Here is a 21,817-nt window from a genome sequence, read left to right as displayed (position 1 = left end):
TAGGCAGATGGAACCAATTTACTAGCCCAGCTTGGTGAAATAAAATTTAGCTCTTACAGTCTTGGTTTAGCAGACATAAGGACGTAGCCTCTGAATGGTTTCTAGGCCTTATGTTCATTATATAGCACGACTTGAGTTGGGACTCAATAAGCGATTACACTACAGAATCCACATATCCTTTCAATTCACCTATTTCATTTACATTTAGAATTTATGCCCCCACTATTGTGCCTGTTGCTTTATTTTCAAAGTCTCAGTTCTGTGATCATAATACTGTTTACCATGACTAGACTAGGTGAACACAAACTTAACGTACTCGTGAATGTCACGGAGTTCAAGATTCACAAGTCAGCGCACCACCTAACCTCACGGTGTTTGACACTGTTAAACGCCAATGGCAATTGCAATGTTATGTGTCACTCATTTTGATATACAAAAACATCCTACTTCCATTTCTCCCACAACATGTCACTTGTTTATCCATATTTGTCTTCTTCGTAGAAACCTTCATTTTTCTCTCCATATTCTTAGGTATTCTACTATAGATTATATTGGGCAGTTATGGCATGTTTTTTTGACATGTACACCAGATCATGAACTATAAATATAGTCTGGGCCATTGATATATAACCCTCAGTGAATATTTTTGTCCAATTGCTCATTTTTTATGCATAATTAACTGCTATGTAAATCTAAAAGGATTTAAGACATACTTTAGTACTCAGTGTTTGTCTCTCTATCACCTCATATTCAGTAATTGGTATTGATAAAGAATAAGGGCCATTTATATCATTATACATACACTATAAAGTAGCTATTTATTTAGTTTTAATTCACTTATGTAATTTACTCCCATCCATTTCCCATGGTTCTCCTGTGTTTTGTGCAGGGTTGGCTCCATCACTAGCCATCTGAGTCTGGGGAGAGCTGCCCTACCAATAAGGATGGATCAATAAACCTATCATCCTTCCATGGCCAACTGGGACATAACTCTGAGCTCAGTATTTCTGTGTAGTACACCACAGGAAAGACCAATGGAAAGTTTATCCAGGAGATCCACTGTAAATATTAGAAAATAAAATGTTGAGATTTTTTGCTGGAGTTTTAATAACAGAAATATGAGAGAAAAGTTTCTGATAATATCAGCTCCAATGAAAACAGACCCTCTACATTTGAATTATATTATTAATGCATCTGTGCTTGTTCTACTAAGATCATTTCACTCATTGGAACAGTGAATCTTATAACTTCTTTATCTAGAATTTTATCAATTACATCTATTAATTTTAATGTTGTTATATTAGAAAAAGAAACATGTACTAAGTAGATATTTCTTAAGTTAGACATTATTAAAACAATATATTCCATAAGCAACTAATCTAGATATTGTCACAGTATTGGGTCGGTGAAAGAGAAATACCCTGACTTTCAAATGACAGTAATGCACCATTTAAACAAGAAGAACACACTTAAACAAAGTTCTGAGGTTGTATTTAATCTTTGATTATAAACTTGTATTTAATCTCATGAAGGGAAAATAATGAAGACTACTTGTTTCAGTCCTATTGCTTAGTGAGTAACTGTGTAGAAATGAACCTGGACAGGATTAAAAGAGAAGTGGAGAGAGAGAGAGAGAGAGAGAGAGAGAGAGAGAGAGACAGAGAGAGAGAGAGAGAGAGAGAGAGAAGGGCAGAGAGTCCTAACATGATTGTCACCCGCCTCCTCCTGCCAATCTTCCTCTTAAACATTCCTCTCCCTCATGCACCATTAATTCCTAGCTAGAATAACATGACAGCCACTCAGAGATTGAGTGACATAGCTGGACATGTAACTCCAGGCAGTAGATACTCTTGACTCCATCGTTTGATGGATAATATGATGACATCAGCCTCTCAAGAGTGGTCCATATGGCAAGAAGTTGATGTTCACATCTTCAATGTAGCCAACAGATGCTATTAACAACATTGCTCCTTGAGCTGAATGATGCCAGCTCCCATGGGGAGTTCTTAATGTGACAAAAATCTGAAAGTGATGTTTAATAACCACCAGCTGGCAATGAACCTAAGCCCAAAGATCTAATACATCCAAATCTTAACATGAATCCTTAAGCTTAGAAGTGTATCCAAGCTCAAAAGGTCACAGCGGATTTATGTGAGCTTCCAAAGAGACTCTTTTCCTGGTCAATACTTGCCTGAAAACACTGTGAGAGATCATGAAAGAGGCCGTAGAGAGTCCGCCTCTGAGTACCGGACTGCTGATTCTTCCATATGACAAGCGTGTTGTTCTCACAGTTCAATTTTGTTGTGATATGATTGTGCTGTGGTGTGCACTCAAAGACTAGAACAGTGAGTTGTTCATTTATGATATTAGATTCAGGCTATTTTTATTTTATAAGTTGGACATATGAAAACATATCAGTTATACTATGGGATGATTTTCAAAGCTGCAATTTCTTTTGTAGAGGTTCATAGTTGGCACTTAGATTGAGTTTCTATCATGTTACTATATGAGATGAGATAACAGCTATGATTTCATTACAGATCTGTTTTGTGACCTGTACAAGGTATATGCACGTGAATCTGATAGCTGTAACAAGGATCCTATCATTAATACTAGGATAATAATTTAACACGAGAAAATATGCTATATTCATTTTTGCTGCTCTAATCGAATAATCAGAATAGAAGTAATGCATGAAAAAAAAAACAATGACATAATTTATAATGGAATTTACATCCTATTCATGTCAGTAAAGCATTTAAACTTCTCCTTGGTAGTGAATGTGTAAAACTAATTTACTTCTAGACAAATATCAACTCATTAACCTTTGCCTTAATTGTTCTAGCAGCACACTTCTCTCTACCAGAACAAACACTGCTATAAAAATTCAATTTTCTTCTGCTAGAATGGAGTGGACCTCCATGATAAGTGAACATTAAATTAAACATGTTCAATTCTCTATTTATTGGCAGACAGACCCATTTTATTATTGTTTTATGCTCTGGAAAATATCTGCTATATTGTTTGATGAATTACATTCTCTCTCTGCAGTGAGATATAACTTGAATATGAAACACATTCACTTCAAATTAGTAGTAAGGGAGTACCATGGGCACTGATACAGATTTGTAATCAGGTTGAATAAAGTGGGCATACATCACCATGGAGACAGAAGACAGCGGTAACCCTGTAGATTGTGTATAACTGAGACATTGTAGTATTTTGACAAACTTCATGAATGCCAGCCCAGTGTGATAATCCCAACTGATAAAAAGAAATTCATGGTTTAAAAAAAAAAAGTGTAAATTGCACGAATTTAAAAAAATTGACAACTAATGGGAATTTTTTATAGCATCTGATGACTAAGTTTGATTTATGGGTGGGCACATATTTTTTACAGTGTATTTTCATGTTTCACTCTGTGACTGATTATGATGTATCCTTATCTTCTTTCTTTCTACCAAGTATAATCAAAATGCACTGCCTAATTTCTGAAGCAATTAATTATAGGGGGAAAAAAGAAAATATTTCTCAGAAGGCTTAGCTCAAACAAATCTTCCACCATTAACTCCTATACCTGACATTCCTCTTATAATGTGCATTACTAGAACTCTTAAATTTAATTTTTTAAAGGTGGTATCTGGAGATGCAGTCTAGTTTGCTGTAGAATTCTCTGTGTAGCTCAGACTGCCCTTAGACTTGAAGTGACCTTCATACCTCTGTGTTCCTGGGTGCTACTGAGATTACAGGCATGCACTCATCACCATGTTTGGCTTAACATTATTTATTTGTTTATGTTTTTATTAGTTTTTTCAAGAAATTCACACAATACATTTCACCCATATTTACTCCCAACTCCTCCTGGGTCCATCCTCATCTCTCCTCCCAGCCAACTCTGCATCCACCCTTCAATTTTGAAAAGCATCATGTCCAATTTGTGCTACTCAGACACCCTTGACTGTGTGGCCCACCATTTGAGCATGGCCAACCTACCAAGGATCACATACTCAGCTATTAAAAACAAGGAATTCCCGAAATTTGTGGATAAATGGATTGAGCTAGAAATGATCATAATGAGTGAGTTAACCCAGAAGCAGAAAGAATCAAATAGTATATACTCACTTATATCTGCATACTAGCCCAAGGGGCATGTCCCACGAAAGCCTTCACTTACCAGGAAACTGGGACAGAGGGGAAGGCATCCTATTGGGACTCTAAATGAGAGACGCATGGGAGAATAGCAAAATAAAAGGATACAGAGGGTCCTAGAAATCTACAAGTAGAACAATATGATAGGCAGATTTGAGCCCAGGGGTCCCGCTCAAACTAAGGCACCAGCCAAGGACAATACAGGAGGTAAACTTTAAACCCCTTCCCAGATCTAGCCAATGGTCAGAATATTCTCCACAGTTGAGTGGAGAGTGTGATACGACTTTCTCATGTACTCTGGTGCCTCACATTTGACCATGTCCCCTGGAGGGGGAGACCCGGTGGCACTCAGAGGAAGGACAGCAGGTAGCCAAGAAGAGACTTGATGCCCTATGAGAATATATAGGGGGAGGTAATCCCCCTCAGGAACAGTCATAGGGGAGGGGAATAATGGGAAAATGGGGGGGGGGGAGGAGGAATGGGAGGATACAAGGGATGGGATAAACATTGAGATGTAACAAGAATAAATTAATAAAAAAAATGAAAAAAGAAAAAAAAAAAAAAGAAAACTGACTCTTCTTATGGCAACCGTCAGTTGCCTACAAACCCTTGGCTAGGCATGGGATTGTGCGAACCTCCCATCACGATACAAGCATTTGCTCTATCTTGCCTTGTGCGTGCTGTCAGAGATGCTATGAGTTTGTACATACGGCTGCACTGTTGTGTCCAGAAAACACAGACTCCTTGTAGTCATCCATCACCTATGGAACTTATACTCTTTCCACCCACATCTTTCACAATGATCTCTAGGCCATGGGAGAAAGGAGTATGATACAGACCATCTAATTTAGGGCTGACCATTCCACTGTCTTTCCCTACACTGTTACCAGTTGTGGGTCTCTGCTAGTCACCACTACTGATGAAAAAAAAAACTCTTCTCTGATCAGGGTTGAGAGGTGGACTAATCTGTGTGTATATCTGCAAGTCGTTAGGAGTCAGTTTGATACATTTAGCAGAATGATAAATGTTTCCTAGTGCCTATGGCCTAACTAGCTACAAGTTCTTGGCACTTGTAACAGTACAAAGATTACACATTTAATATTATAGACCAAGATTAAAACCCAAGAAGAAATTGGTTGGCGACTCCCTTGACATGTATGCTGCTACTGGATCACTGAGCATTTCTTGCCAGGTCAGTTGATATCGTAGCACAGATGGTTAACACTTGGGTAAGAGTGGTGATTACTTTTCTCCTACAGTAGCATGTGCAGTACTCCTCAGCCTTGTGGAAGCTAGCCAGTAGACATGAAGTTCCCAGGTTAGTCCCAGAATGAAGCACCTGGGTTAGTCCCACAATGTTTTCTCTGTGTTCTGGGACTCAAGTATGTGGCATCTTCAGCCACAGGGTCTTATCCTCCTCCTGGAGAGAAAACAAGAGCAGTGCCAGTGGCCGGTAGTGTTTAGGGATCCACTGGACTCCTTGCATAGTAACTCAAAAAGCGATAACCCATTCCTGGTACTGGAATTATTTGTTGACATGGGATGTGCAATTGAGGCATTATTCCCCTGTTATAGGGTAACTCCCTTTCAACTCCTCTTATCAATATTTTTGTATATATTTCAGAAAGCTTTTATAGTGGCAGATTTAATTTTTGCTTTTTAAAAGGATCTTTAGTATCAGTTACGCATCCCTTTATCTCTCTGTCCTCTCACCCTTCTCACTCTGTCATCTCCACTTAACCTTACTTGTTTTATTATTTCCCTTGTTTTATTATTTCCCTTTATACCGTTGCATTGTATTCTCCCTCCATTGAAAGACTCCCCTACTGTTGCCCCTTATGAATTTCCTGACCCTTGCAGGAATTCCAAATGAAACGCACATATCCAAAGATCAAAGCGAACATTCACAAATTATTAAAACCAAAACATGTCATGCTTGTCTTTCTGGGTCTGGCTTAGCTCACTCAGAGTGTTTCCAGTTACACCCATTTCCTGAGAAATTCATAATTATGCTTTTCTCAACAGATGAACAATATTTCATTGTGCATTTTTCTTTTTTTTGCCAAAAAAAAAAAAAAAAAAAGACAATGGGAAAAATGGAGACACTATGCTGGAAATGGCAGTGGGATGCAGAGTGAGATATGGTCACTTCCCAGCTGCCAGGATGGGAATCAGTTGTGTGACTTGTGTGAGAGTGGGCTCTGCCTCAAGACTCAAATAGGTGACAGGGCAACCCAGGACGCACTGGTGGTGGTGGTGCCTATTTCTGCTGTCAGCACAGTCAGGACAGCTGATGTCCCAGGCAATGGAAGTCTGCCTAGTGGTTATCTCAAACTCCCCTATTTTCTCTGCTTCTTCTTCCTTCCTGAACCTCCACTGTACTGTCTGTTCACTATCTTGGCTTCCATTTCTCATAATGCCATGAGGTTATAATGGCATGGCATGCAATATCATCTTTCTTTTTTAAAATTTTATTTTATTAATTTATTCATATTATATCTCAATGGTTCTCCCCTCCCTTGTATCCTCCCATTCCTCCCTCCCTCCCATTTTCCGCTTACTCCCCTGCCCTATGACTGTATGTCCTCCCCTTGTATATGCTCATAGGGTATCAAGTCTCTTAATATCATCTTTCTTTAGCCACACACACTTTAGTTTTTCAAGTAGTTACAGAGTATGACATCACATTGCATTGCCTTGCTAGTAATGTCTTCATTACATGCATGTAATTACATATATTACATACCATGCATTCATTACACGCAGCAGGTTTTACTAAGAAGAAATTTGGTCAAAGATAACTCTAAGCTTATTGCTTTGAATAAAATTTTGTAACTAAAATATGAAAAAGAAAGATTAATAGCTTTGTAATAATATATATGCAAAAATATATGACACAATTTTTCTTAGTTCATAAATTGATACTTGTTTAACATTTCTAATTGTTTTGGAAAATACATAGCACAATAATTCTTTATCAATTAAATGGTTTAAAACATCTGAGTCATCTAGATAATAACTATCCTAAAATAACAGGATTTGTAGTATCCAAATGTTAGGTCCCCTTTTTACAGTATAAATAGGGATGAAACAATTATTTCACAGTTTAAAATAAAGCTTTATATTTGGGTTCAAGAAGTAGCAATAAAAGTAAATGTTATGCATGCTGAACAAAGTTCCTAATTATTTTAAATGCTCTGCAGTTTAGGGCATTTAAGTGTTTGTAAATAGTTGTTATAAAAGTTCAGTGGTTCCAATCTGGCCCTATTGCTCTCCTTCTACAGAGAGACAAATCTAATTTATTTTGACATGTTGGAATTCAATATATTTGCAAATCAGTACCAATTAAGGAACCATTTTTATATCTGCTATGAGAAATTTTAATGAAAATGAGAAGAAATAAACACCCACTGAAACTTCTATTATTTGTAACCTTGTGGTAATTGTGCCAGGGTGACCTAATTCTGCACATTTATCTAAGAAAAATAGTGCCAAGACAGGAATCTGCAGAGACACTGGCAGCCCATGATTCTCGGGGTGAGTTATAAATTAGAAACAATGAATAAAGCATCAAATGGGCAGAAGCCCTTGATAAGAGGTGCAGCTCTGCTCAGACTCACAAGGCACCTTCATCTTTATTGTCAAGGTGAAAATGTCTTCTAGGATAACTGTATACTTTTTTTTTTTTCATTTTAGGTCATTCTCATTAATAGGTTTTATCTGAATCTTTCCTAGCCATCGGTCCTCACTCTTTAACTCCGGATGAGTCTTCAGGAGAACTTCATTACATTTGTGTTCTCAATGTCCTGAGACATGCTCCAAAGTTCTGTGTGTGGCTCATGAAATGAGGCTCAGGAGTCCCTTTGGGGAAAGTTTGCAGATGCGAGTGTGAGAAATGTCTGACCCTTCTCCCTGGTGCCTCCTCCTTCCCTCCTTCTCTGGTTAGCATTATTCGGTTCTTTATCCATACTGATGGATATCTGTCCAACAATCTGGAATTAAGCAACTAATGCTTCCTCTCAACTATAGTAGACCTCTGGTCCAGATGTTATGAGGTTTGAAAACTACGGGAAATTGCCTATGGGCGCCATGTTACCAATATTTTTAAAAAGTCTATAAAGATGGAACAATATTATTTAAATGCCTCTGTTGGATATACTACAGGACTCCAATTTGCTTATGCCTAGCATATAGCAGATACTACATACATTTTTGCCTATTATTGACATCACAGTTTTATGAGTCACACTTATGCAAAGTTTACTTAAACACATAATCATGTGTGTTTGTCTTGTGCAGACTAAGAACACGCATGCGCACGCACACACACACACACACACACACACACACACACACACACACACACACACACACACCCTCCCCCCCTGCCCGGCCCAAGTGTGTCTAGCAAGCTGATGTCATAAAATCTTTCCTCTGCTTTCTAGTTTTCTATATTATACCTAAATGAAGATTATCTTTTTAATTTTTACTTTTTTTTTTGCCACTCATAGATTCTTTTTGGCTTCATTCATGAACACATCTGCCAGGAGATGAAGCCTAGATACTTAGAAGTTGACACGAAAATTGAAAAAGAATAAGAAGGAAAATCATTCAACAGTCAAACATCTCATTTTGCATTTAGTCATGGGGTGTTTTAAACTGTGTATTGTGTGCCTGCGAGCTATTAAAATCATATAGAACAAAGACTGAAGATGCAATGGGTCCCACGCTTTGGTGGTGATTGCCTTGCCTGATTTAAATAGACAGTTGCTTATGGGATTATGGAAGACTCCAGAAAATGCATCCATTCAAGACCCTAGTTAGATGTTCACTAGCAAATGTGAATCATTTATACATCAGAGGGTCCTAAATATCTTCAATGTAACAGAACTAAAACAGGGACTGGTCTCTGATGGAGAGCCGGGCCAACAGGACTGGATCAGAGGACCACTCAAGAAAAGAAAGGCAAATGGCAGTTGTTCAGATAATTGGTAATGATGTCTAACAAAACATTTTCATCATCTTGCCCAAAAAATGAAGGTGGATTATGAGATAAACCATGGTGAATGCCTTGAACACTAGGGAATGTGTACACGTGCCAAAAGAGACCAAAGTAGCTCATACGTATTCTTAATCTTATGGGTCAATAGAAAAATCGGCACATTTTCCTGTCCATCCTATGGAGAAGGGGACATGGTGCTCCCCTGTGAATTTGGGCTGGCTTCCTGATGTACACGTGTCTGTAGGGTGTGCGAGTATGGTAAGTCTGGGGTAGTATCATGTGACTTTGCATCTCACACTGAAAAAGTACCGAGGCTTCTGTTCCTCCCCAACAGCAGCATGTGAAATCATCTGATATACATTTACCAAGGACAAGACAACGTAAGGAGCGATGTCCAAGCATCCTCCAAAAGCTCAGCCACAGCCCTGCACTCCAGCAGGGTCCATGAACAAGGATAATCAGAAAGTTCCCCAGTGTGATTTCACTTAAGCAGAATTTCTTCCAGGCTCTCAGTTCTTAGCTCCTTTGTTCTTACAGCTTTACACTAAAAAAAACTTAACATTTTTAATCATTTCTGTAAAATCTTTAAGAAAAACCATTCTTGCCAGATTTTACAATTGAGACATTGCCATTGCCACTGACCAGGGAGGCATGCTCTAACACACTGTCATTAGGATGGACATCTATCTATCCGGCTATTGGTCCACATACCTGAGTATTCTGTTACATGTGTTCCCTGACTCACACTGCAAAACTACCTCTACTAGCAGAACACTTCCCAGCACAGGTTTTTAACGAAAACTACTTTCCTAGGGAGCATGGAGCCTAGACTCAGCTCTGGCCTTCTCCGTTATTCCGGTAGCATCTTATCTTTTGTGTGGTTAATAGGCTAAGTTGGGTTTGTTTGTAATGTATGTCTCTTCTTGATAGCATCATAGGTAAACCCAGCTTAGACCAGCCCAAGTTCTATCCAAGGAACGCATGGACCGTAAGAATCAGCCAGTGTGCCACAGTGTTCTGTGTTGATGCGTCCATCTTTTTGTAACTGAGAAAATTCTATCTCCAAAAATCTCCTGTTTTTCTATTTTATATTACTTGAATTTTATTCTATATGTTATATAAATTAAATGTATTTGCTTATGTTGTATTGTACATAGTATTTATTTTAATAATAAATATTCTTTAGGAAAAAAGTATCAGCCCGTGGCTATTTGTAACCACCACATTTTAAAGAATGTTTATAAAGTGATATGTACGTACATTCCCACAGGAAAATCCTATAATGAGCAAGACTCCACTTATACATGTCTGGAAACAGGACATCCAGGCTATGGGGCATATACCACAAATCAAAGGTGTTCACACTCTCTTTAGTGAGACTAGGCATATACACCCTCAGAATTTACCTCTGAATTACACAGTCATTGATGTTATGCAGTACACTTCACTTTTTTTGTTTGAAATTGCCTGATTAGTCTTTTCCTATCAAGTAATTTTTATGCATGTGATATTTTTCTGGGCATTGTTTAATGGAACATAATTATAAGAAAAATTATCCTTTTGAAGATGAGTTAAGTGGCAAAGCTATTTAATACGGAAAACTAAAGATGAACGACTTCACCATTATAAACTGAAAGTAAAAATATATTGTGGTTGTGAATCCACACTCACTGTGAAGATCTGACTTCCATACTGAGTGGTAAGCATGATTTTTTACAGTTCTTTTCAAATTTCTCTTATAATAAGTAAAAAAAATAAAATAAAATAAATAAGGCCCTTCACATTGCTCATAAGTCCTTTCACAATTTGGCCCGGCCTGAATCGCTAGGCTCATCAAGTCAGAAGCTTACAGAACCCTGAAAGAGGACCCTCCACACCATCCATAAAACTGTGAGAAGCGAAGTCCAAACATCGGGAACAATGAGAGGCTGTCAACCATCTATAACTCAGAAGATGTGAAGAATTTGAGTTCCATGTGGCAGAGAAAGTGTGTGCATTTTCCCTAAAGGTCCCTTTCCTCAAACTCAAGAGGAACTCTGTTACGTTCAAGGGATGACTTGAAAAGTAACAGAAGACGACCTGGGTGTTTATATTCAGGAAATATGAGATCTCATGTTGGACAATAGATCTATCCTAAAAGAGAGCAGTATAAGCCATCAAGTAGCACTATCTACAGTTGGATGTTTCCACAGCTCTTCTCATCACCATTTTCTCCCTACACTCTTGTCCTTGCTGGTTAAAGGTCTTTAATCACCATGACTGATACTAATGTCCCTTAATACAACAGAAATATAATTCTCTTGGCTAATGAAATCTCACTACACTGCTGTGAAAACATTGCTTCTACTTTTTTATAATATAGTATATAAAATGGAAATTACTGATTATAAATTATATTTTTTCTCATTTTACATATCAGAAGGAAGACTATAAACTCTTTATTAAGTTTATTATAATTTAAATCCTTAATACAAAACTGTTCAGATTGAGTTTAAGTTTGAATTTATATAAGTTTTACCATAATTAGTGATGAAATTAATTCACATTAATCAGCAACATACCAATTTTTAATTTTAATATGGAAATTGTGAAGGTTACATTTTCATAAAGACTATTTGAAATTTCAAAAATATCAGGATGTTCTTCTGTATAATTATCTTTTATCTTTGTTTGATACATTAAAAATGAATAATAGTAGAAAGAATAATATTTCTCTAGGGTTAACAATCTTAAGGAATTAACAAAAATACATTTGGAACATTTGATCTTTTTCTTATTTGCATGTAGTTATAAATTTAAATTTTTATTTTCATAGAAATTATACTTTAAAATGCACATAGTTTTTAATTGTTTATAACTTTAAATTTGAAATATTTGACAATAAACATTGGCACATCTCCAACATAAGTGAATACCAAAGTTTTATATAGGTAGGCCCCATTTTTTTTGAATTTTAAAAATAATTATCTTCGGCTAATATTTTTTGATAAATTGAGTAAGACACTGCATTTTCCACTCAAAATCAATATTCACATTTGGACTGCATGGTCTATCTTAGACATGCTGACCTTTCCATGATATTTACTCTCAACCTGAAGGCAAGTGAATCCCAGTGTATGCAAGACTCAGTCTGCCATCCTCAGATGAAGATCAAATGCCACCCTTCAGGGGGCTAACACATTTGACCTACAGGAGTCAATCCGTTCTCAGGTAATCACACAACCTTAGTTACTACTGGGATTTTAGCATTTTTGCACAGGTGAATGGAAAGACATGTTAAATGAATTTTTCATGACAATGCAATAACTTTCTAAGAGATGCTAAAGAGTGAAGGACAGAAATCCTCTCATCCCACGTGGACATGCTGTGGTATAGGTTGAATTTTGAGGCTACAGCCACAGGAAGTGTACGTGAACCATATTTTAAGCACCTGGCTATGGAATTTTCTGTGGTATTTGTGTGAAGTGTGTGTCTCACGTTAGTCTTCAGTTAATGATGAGGACAGTGAAGACACAGAGGGAGCAGGTTTGGACTATAACCTAGGGGGCACATGATTGTCATGTGGATGCACACTCAAGAGAGATGGTGTTCATTTCAATGACACAATAAAGTCTGAGATGTTGGGATGTTTTACCAACATCCCTTCTTAATCTGACCCCGATTCATTGCCTATCCTCTCATATGGGAGTTCCCTATAAAGAGATTTCTACCTTTTAAGTCTCACCTTGGTAATTTATTGTTGCAAAAATTTACTATTTTGATAGATAATATAATTTCAAGATATTTATGATTAGTTAGAAAAAAATTCCAAGGAAAACAAAGAGAAAGAAATTAATATATACCTTAATCATTCAAGCAGACCTTATTTAAATATTTGTATATTAAAATTAGTAATTTGAACATACTTAATACATATTAATTTATGTGCATGTTACATATTAATAACAACACCAGTTACATGAAGTTTTCATTCCTAAACTGCCCAAGCCATGTCAGGATACATACCAATTATAGATAGTATTGGATGCTATGTCACAGCCTCTCATGGTAGTGAGAATTTTGGGATTTTGGTTTCTTTGAAAAACACAGAAATATTATAAGAATATGCTCTTATTTTAATACCAGGTGTGAGGATATGGTGCTACTTTGCAGTATGATTTGCTTAATGCTCTGGTGGGGCCATGATTTGACCAGCTGCAAATAGTTTCTGTGATTTGTGGCATGTGGAGTTCTGGGGACTTTTCAGAGTATGTGTAAATACTAGGGCCCTGAGAAGTGAGGGAGGGGTTGCTGGTTGCTGTTGGTCATAGTTTGTTAAGTAGTTGCGTGAATGAAGGAGGAGGAGGAGAAGAAGAAGAATTAGATAATTTGATGGCAAAGATCAAATTTTCTCAAGGAACTTGACAATCCTAGCCAGCAGGAAGTAGTCTAACAGTATCATCGCCTCCTTTCTGACCCATAACTGTATTGAGGGATCTCATTCCTTTCCTTTCCATCATTTCTCTCTCATATCTAGTGTTACAAGGTTAAAAGAAGAAGAAGATGAAGAAGAAGAAGAAGAAGAAGAAGAAGAAGAAGAAGAAGAAGAAGAAGAAGAAAGACAGTGGAGAAGGGTAGAAGAAAGTAGCAGAAAACACCAGTTACACTCTCATGGAAGGCCTTAAATTCAGTTTTAGTCATACTATTCAGAAGAAGGATGGAGTAATAAAATGGATGAATGCTCCAAGAAGAATGAATCAGAAATAATTTAAGAAAATGAATCTAATTACCATCGTATTGGTATATGAACAGCTTTCTAACGTTCACATTGGCTCAAATATTAAAAGGGGCAAACTCTTTAAAAGTGAGTGATTCAGACAGCTTAGGCCCACGCGATGGTAAAAGTATTTGCCTTTGTAAGCCTGAAGATTTGAGTGTGATCCCCAAAATGAAAAAGAACTGCCTTCATAAATTTGTCCACACATACACATCGTGACACATGTGGACCTTCCTTTGTAAACATATACACAGAATAAATAAAAATAAAAATTACAAAAAAAAACCACCCCAGCATAATTAACCTTGTGGCAAGGATTTCAGTTAAACCAAGTAATAAATTATCATGATAAGTAAATAATCTCTATGGTCTGAGCCAACTATGACAGGAGAAAAGTTTGAGAACAGATATTTTTTAGAAGGTGATTCTAGCTTTAAGTGCAAGCCAAGTTGTGAGAAATGGTTAAAATGATGCAAGGCTACACCCACTCTCTCCCTTTCTCATACACACATGCACACATGCTTACTCTCTCTCTCTCTCTCTCTCTCTCTCTCTCTCTCTAATAATGTGTAGCAGTCCAGGTAGGTTCTATTACTTGAACTTTATTCACTGCAAAGAGGAAAAAAAAAAAGACATAATTAAAGCAAAAGAAAAAGAATCTGGAACGATTTCAAGGACAGGATATGTTTCAGCAAAGAAGTGCCGATAGCTTTCAGAAGCATTGTTTTAGGGAAAGGGAGGAGAGTCGGGATGAGGGTAGAGGTCAGGATGGAGGATCAGCACAGTCCTATTGGTGTGTTACATCATTATATGTATGATCTTGTTTTAAACTTGGTTAGATCGGGGTGTCCTGGAAGATGAGGCAAGCATACTTCTGGGTGTGAATCTGAGGGTAGTTACACAGAGGGTTCACTACTGGAGAAGGGCCAATTGTGAAGGTGGCTGATGCTATCTCATAGGTTGGGGTCCTAACAGAATTAATGGGGAAGGAGGAGGGTCCCTGGGTCCCCGATTTCTCCAATCTCCACTTCTTGCCAGCCATGAGCAGAGATGCACTCATTGCCAATTGACATGTGAGACAAGGCTGTGCTTTCCAGTTGCTCAGCCATCCGTGTTTCCGAGTTTCTCCTTTTGGGAGTCTGAGTGAGCTAAGTGGCAGTTCCAGTATACACAGAACAGCAGGCTCAGTGGGAGATGCTGGCATGGTTATCAAGAATTCAGTTTAAATTCCTGACATAAATGGAGAGTTCATCTTTAAATGAGGCCATTTGTTGGAAACGAGTTTTCCCCAGGGAACCTAGACACCACCACTGGACATTGGCTTCAATCATCAAGGCAGTGCCTTCTGCTCATATTTTCTATTATTTTCCCCCAAATTTCCTAGGTTCTGGTAGAAAGCAAAGCCATCATTTTCAGCACTGAATGCTACTGGATCCACTTCAACAATAACTCTGATTCTTATGTAGGGTTCTAGCCATAAAGAATAAGCTCCAAGATTGCCAAATCTCCTTTCTGATTCACAATAACAAGGAATTGAGGCAACCAGAGAGAGCCTGAAGCTGCTAGAAATTTCTTCAAGGTCAGAACAAGAACCCTCTTATAGGTCTTTTGACTTCTTTTAATTATGACATGGGATAATTGGCAATTTATTTGTTCTCTAAGTTAACAATTTTACTAATAGAATCTATTTGTGGTTAGTATTTATATTCAGACACAGCAGGAAATGCTAAATTATTTATTGAGCACAACACTTGGGTTTTTCAAAGTTAGTATTGAACAAGGACACATAGAAAAGAAAGCTAAACAAACAATGCCCATCTTGATTTTCTCCTCAGAGTCGGAAGGTTTTAGATGAAGGAGAAAAGGATCAGGGTGAAGCTCTGAGCATGTGAGCAGCCCAGGAACAAGCCATGCTCCACGCTGGGGCACGGAGGAAGGACAAGATGTCCTCCTGAGCCAGTCTATAAGAAGAACATTATGATGGGCGGATCTAGGCCTGGGGTTCCTGAGCAAACTGTGGCACCAGCCAAGGACAATACATGCAGTAAACGTCCAAACCTCTACCCAGATCTAGCCAATGAACAGGACATTCTCCACAGTTGAGTGGAGAGTGGGGTCTGACTTTCACATGAACTCTGGTGCTCCATATTTGAACACGTCCCCTGCATGGGGAGGCGTGGTGGCACTCAGAGGAAGGACAGCAGGCTACCAAGAAGAGACTTGATACCCTATGAGCATATACAAGGGGAGGAGGTCCCCCTCAGTCAAAGTCATAGGGGAAGGGAGTAAGGGAAAAATGGGAGGGAGGGAGGAATGGGAGGATACAAGGGATGGGATAACCATTGAGATGTAATATGAATAAATTAATAAAATATATTAAAAAAAAGATGTACTGAGCCTACGAAAGGGGAAATGTTGCTCACTCCACCACCAGCTGTGGTTTGCTTGTTGCTCTTTTTCCCTCTTCGAGTTTCCAAGGATGGACTAGAATTAAGGTAAACAGTCAAGAGAAGCAAAGCAGAAATTTCATTTACTAGAATTTCATTGCCAAGGTACCAGCAAAGATGACAACAAACATAATGTCTTAGTTGGGGTTTCTATTGCTGCGATTAAACACCATGACTGTAAACAACCCCGAAACAAAAAGGCGTATTTCAGCTCACAGTTCCCATCAGAGTCCATCAGCAAGGCAAGTCAAAGTACGGACTCAAACAGGGCAGGACCTGCAGGCAAGATCCGACGCAGAGTTTATGAAGGGTGCTGCTTACTGGCTTGCTCCCCATTGCTTGCTCAGCCTGCTTTCTTATAGAACCCATCCTGGGGATGGCTCCACCCACCATGGGCTGGCCCCTCCTTCATCAATCAATTATTAAGGGAAAGCCTACAGGCTTGCTTACAGCATGGAGGCATTTTCTCAGTTGAGTTTCTTTCTTCTCACATGACTCTAGCGCGTATCAAACTGACATAAAACTAGCAAAACCTACCATGTGAATTTGTCACCTTGGTGCTTGAAACACCTGAAGTAAACCATCTAGCAAACCTCTCCAACAGCAGAAAACTGTACCCATAGCAACCCGGAGACAAAGCACTCCTTAACAGGCAAGTAGAGGGACAGTAATGATGCACAGTATGGTGGACACATAGTTTAGAATATTCTATTCTAATTCTAATTACATATATACTTACACACACACATACATAATTATAAAGCACTGAATTCAAATACAAAAAATGATGAACTTCAGTGCCACCAGAGATCGCTTTTGCTCTTGAGCTTCAATCAGTAATCATCTTCCAACTTCCAATTTGTCTCAGAAGAGATTTATTTATTTAAATGCTCTGGAATGTAGTGGAGAGTTCATCATCTCCCTTCAACTGATGTTGACACCGAGTCACAGATCTGGAACGTCTATCTGTACTGTGATGGACGACGCCCCCCCCCCCCACTTCCTTCAAGTCAGCTCAGTAGCATGCAATTGGGTATCTATAAAGCTTGTTTTCCCAGTACGGTTGTGCCATCCTCTCCTTGTGGATCGTGTCTTAATGGCATACTGTGTTTACAGTAGGTACATTTGTTTCTATTGCAGTAAGCACTTCATTGAAAATATTTTGAGATTAAAATTGCTGTTGTTGTATGGTTGCTTTGTGATTGTGTACTCATAATGAGGATGTTTGCCGCCTTTCAACTGTCTTGAAGGTAATATAGAGATTATTCACCAACATAATGGGTGAATGTTCCCCATACATTAATCAGGTCCAACATCAGGATTGATAAAAGATGAGGGCATTGACACTGGGTTCCAGGACATTTTAGAAAACCAATCTCTCTGGAGACAAACTAGAAGTTAAAATGATGAGACTGAGTAAGGCTCAAGAATGGTATATATTTCTGATGGTAACAGAAATATAAACCGTATACATATGTCACATCGTATATAGGAATATATACATCTGTGCTCATATAAGGAGAGTTCATAAAGAGTTGACTTTCTTTGCCATGTGGAGACATAGCAAGAAGATAGCTCTAAGAAAGACAGGATAGGAATCTTGGCCTGATCTTGCTGGTGCTCCAAAGAATCTTGGATGGCTATCATCATTGAAAAATAAAGTCTATGCCATGGTCATGTAGCTTTCATTCCTAAGTGTCCTTGTTTAATATTACTTTTTAAAAATGAAAATGTTTTCCTTAATGAATAATTAAGAGTTTCTAAAGAACATTATGATGGGCAGATCTGGGCCCAGGGGTCCTGCTCAAACTATGGCACCAGCCAAGGACAATCCGTGCAGTAAACTTCGAACCCCTACCCAGATCTAGCCAATGGACAGGACATTCTCCACAGTTGAGTGGAGAGTGGGATATGACTTTCACACGAACTCTGGTGCCTCATATTTGACCACGTCCCCTGGATGGGGAGACCTGGTGGCACTCAGGAAGGACAGCAGGCTACCAAGAAGAGACTTGATACCCTTTGAGCATATACAGGGGGAGGAAGTCCCCCTCAGTCACAGCCATGGGGGAGGGGAGTAAGGGGAAAAATGGGAGGGAGGGAGGAATGGGAGGACACAAAGGAGGGGATAACCATTGAGATGTAATATGAATAAATTAATAAAATATATTTAAGAAAGAGTTTCTGAATATAGATATTAACTGTAGTGAGCGTCTATTAATGACATTGGTAATTTAGAAATCATCATCATCATCACCGCCACCACCACCATCATCATCTAGCCAATCATTTAATGCCAATATAAGTGGACATGTAAGAGGATTCTGACTTGCAAGAAATTTTCTAACTCTTGCCAACTTTCCCTAGACTATCTCAGTTCATTGGTTATTCTGAATCATTATCTTGTCAAGTGATGAGCTAAAAGTGTCCTTGCTATAACATATAGCATAGTGTTAAGACACACATCACATGACTTGGAAAGTAGAGCTGTAGATTGCATATCAGAGGTGGAGGTCACATTGTACTGGCACCAGTGGAAACTTAAAATTGGCTTCTCACCACTGGGTTCACTAATGACTTAAAACTATACAATTATATTTTGACAAAGCTTCTTTATGATTTACACAGGATCAGTTTTTCACTGAATCACTGCTAAAGAACTTCATATTAAACTCTTATTACTCCTGGTAAACCGTCAAAGGTTTCTAATTTTAAAATCAAACTGAAATAGGAAGCCAACATCATTGGTAAACTCAGATCAATTTTGAGAGTGCCTCTAGAGCACACAAGAAACTTAGCGTATTAAAACCTGCAAGAAACTCATACCTATATTCCTCCTGGGTAAAGCGTGGGATCTCTCCAGGGTGTAAGACGAGAATTCTCACCGTGGCACTGCTGGACATCACAGGCTCGCCATCATCAAAAGCCACCACCACCAGCTAAAAAAGGTGACAGGGTCCCCACATGGGTTATAAACAGGAGAAAATGCCAGCACACTGAACCTAAGATTTTGCTATTTTGCTCCTGTTTCCACTTGTGGGAAGACGTGACTGTTTTCCTACTGCCTTCAAGGAAAGAGACCTTGTGTTAAGATGTGCCACATCCTCTCTTAATTTTCATAAACATCCATCTAGGTAATGCCATTTTCATTGCCAGAAAAAAAAAAATCAATGTGTTACTAGCTCTTTTAAGAAAAACCAACTTCTAGTAGAGTATACGGATGCTGCTCTATTTAATTCTAAGTGGTTTTCTGTATTCAGTGTTGCCTATAAGAAAAAAATGTATTTTTATAGCATCAACTTACTTAAAAGGTATTAGATCCAGTGGTATCAGGAGCAAAAAGATAATTAGCTTATTTATAAAGAGAAATTCCAGTGAGTTTTCTCAGACTTCAAATAGCAGAAGTGTTTCTCTTTAGAGAATTAAATTGGGAATCTTTATAGTTTAACATTTTGTTATATATCCTCTTAAAACAATTAGTCCACATAAAGTCAAGAGAATATAGTACACTGTGGGAATTATTCAAATACAGAAACTGAGAGAAATTTTAGAACCAAGGAGTGTTTTAATATTTATGGTAGGGCATTTCAAACATTCCACAGAGATGTACATTCTTGTGAAAATCATAAGTTAGTAATACAAAGGAACTCAGTGTAGGTTAATGGATTTCCCCCAAATTTTCTAGAAGCATTATCTGTCAAGAATATGTGAATTTCTTTCTGCATTATGCTTGTGGGCACTTGTGCAGGTATAACATGACATTCAGATGAGTAGTCTCATAACACTAGAGTTATTTGCTATAAAATAGCAGCCTAATCATCTACTGTTATAGCATTAGAAATACAAATACAACTGTAATGGTTTACTTGCATAGCAGAGTGCCATAAAGCCATTATAATAATAACATTACAAGTGTTGATTGGTATTGGCAATATGTAATTGAGTACAAATCGAATATTATGATTATTGAAAAGCATAGACTCTATTATAAGATCAAGTAGCATCTACGTCTGCCAAATATGTAAAGTATTAGGGTACTCTTATTTAAATGTTTTCTAAATTTCAGGAGGAATGATTTTTTTTTAAACGTAAAGAGGAGAAAAATGGCAAGAAAAATCATGTCGACAACTGTTAAGCAAACCCCTTGGTGTTAAATGCTAAATAGACATCACAAAAAAAAAAAAAAAAAAAAAAAAAAAAAAAAAAAAAATGGCACACTGACCTTAAAAATTGTTGTAGGCTCTTCATTAAGATTGACACGAGTTATTACTCTTCCAGAATCTTCTTCTACATCAAAAATACTGGCAGGGTATGGAAACTGCACATCATCCACTCTATACCTCACCCGGCTGGCAGGCAAGCCCTGAAATGGAATAATTCCTCTATCAGGATACATGGAAGGAGTATCAGTGGAGATAAACTAGTTTTTTACAACAAATGGCTTTGTGGAAAAGAAAAATTGCCATGGTTCCCTACACTAAGAGTTTAAATGTGGTGGGCTATTTCTTTCTGTACACAACTCAGTCTGAATCAATGAAATATGTTGCAATTAGGCTTTAGTAAAATTATTTTTTCTTTCTCGTTTTATATGATTTAATTTTTAAAATTTATTCCCCTTACATCCTGATTACAGCCCTGTCCCTTTTCTCCTCCTGGTGCCACCCTGCTTTCCTCTTCCCCTTCGAGCCCCACTCCCCTAGTCCTCTGAAAGGGGGCGACCTCCTATGCCACAATCTGACCTCAGCCCGTCAAGTCTTATCAAGACTGCCTGCACCCTCTTTCTTTGTGGCTTGGCAAGGCTGCCCAGCAGGGGCATCAGAGTCCATGTCAGAGACAACCCCTGCTCTCCATATTAGGAGACCCACATGGAGACTGTGCCTGCCTACAGACTACATCTGAGCAGGGTGTCTGGGTCCTCTTGAGGCATGGTCCTTGCTTGGTGCATCAGTCTCTGCAGGCCCTCCTGGGCCCAGATTTGTTGGCTCTGTTGAGTAAAATTATTTTTTATGTGGGGAAAAATTATTATATCGCCACGGCCATCTTTCATTTCCTTCCACATCTTGCCTGCCTCCCTAAATACCTATTGCCCCTCAAATGTTTCTTTTTCTGCCACAATGGTTTCACTTTTAATTATGCTAATCCGAAGCCAGAGTGCTGGTTTCTTTTTGGTTATGTGTATCTCCACTGTAAATGGCTGCACCATTACCAGAGGGTACAATATCAAAGCCCTAGAATGTTCAAAATCATCTATACACTCATTAATTATCTACAACTAACTGTCGCCATAGTCATGACTTCTGTGGGCAACTTATGCTCTGATTTTCTTCCATCTTTTATAGCTACCTTTTCTGCAGTGGACACTGATCTAGTGCTCTGTTTTCATTCTATTAAAATTGTCTTTAAAAAAATAAACACTCTCAGCTGGGAGTGGTGGCTGGCACTTGTGATCTCAGTGCCAGTGAG

General features: G+C 38.2%; 1 protein-coding gene across 1 annotated transcript in view; it reads right to left on the bottom strand.

The window, feature by feature from the left end:
• The window catches only part of Pcdh15 (protocadherin related 15), a 428,603-nt gene that overhangs the window by 125,655 nt on the left and 281,131 nt on the right, over positions 1-21,817 (bottom strand). The window contains exons 20-21 of the mRNA XM_051153212.1: positions 20,577-20,717; positions 19,181-19,293 (exon numbers count right to left, since the gene is read on the bottom strand). Coding sequence (XP_051009169.1) covers positions 19,181-19,293; positions 20,577-20,717 — 254 coding nt within the window. The remainder of the gene's footprint in view (positions 1-19,180; positions 19,294-20,576; positions 20,718-21,817) is intronic.

This window comes from Acomys russatus, chromosome 11, assembly GCF_903995435.1.
Source record: "Acomys russatus chromosome 11, mAcoRus1.1, whole genome shotgun sequence".
NCBI classification, from domain to species: domain Eukaryota; kingdom Metazoa; phylum Chordata; class Mammalia; order Rodentia; family Muridae; genus Acomys; species Acomys russatus.
The sequence above is the reverse complement of the archived record's forward strand: the minus strand, read 5'-3'. Positions and strand labels throughout refer to the sequence as shown.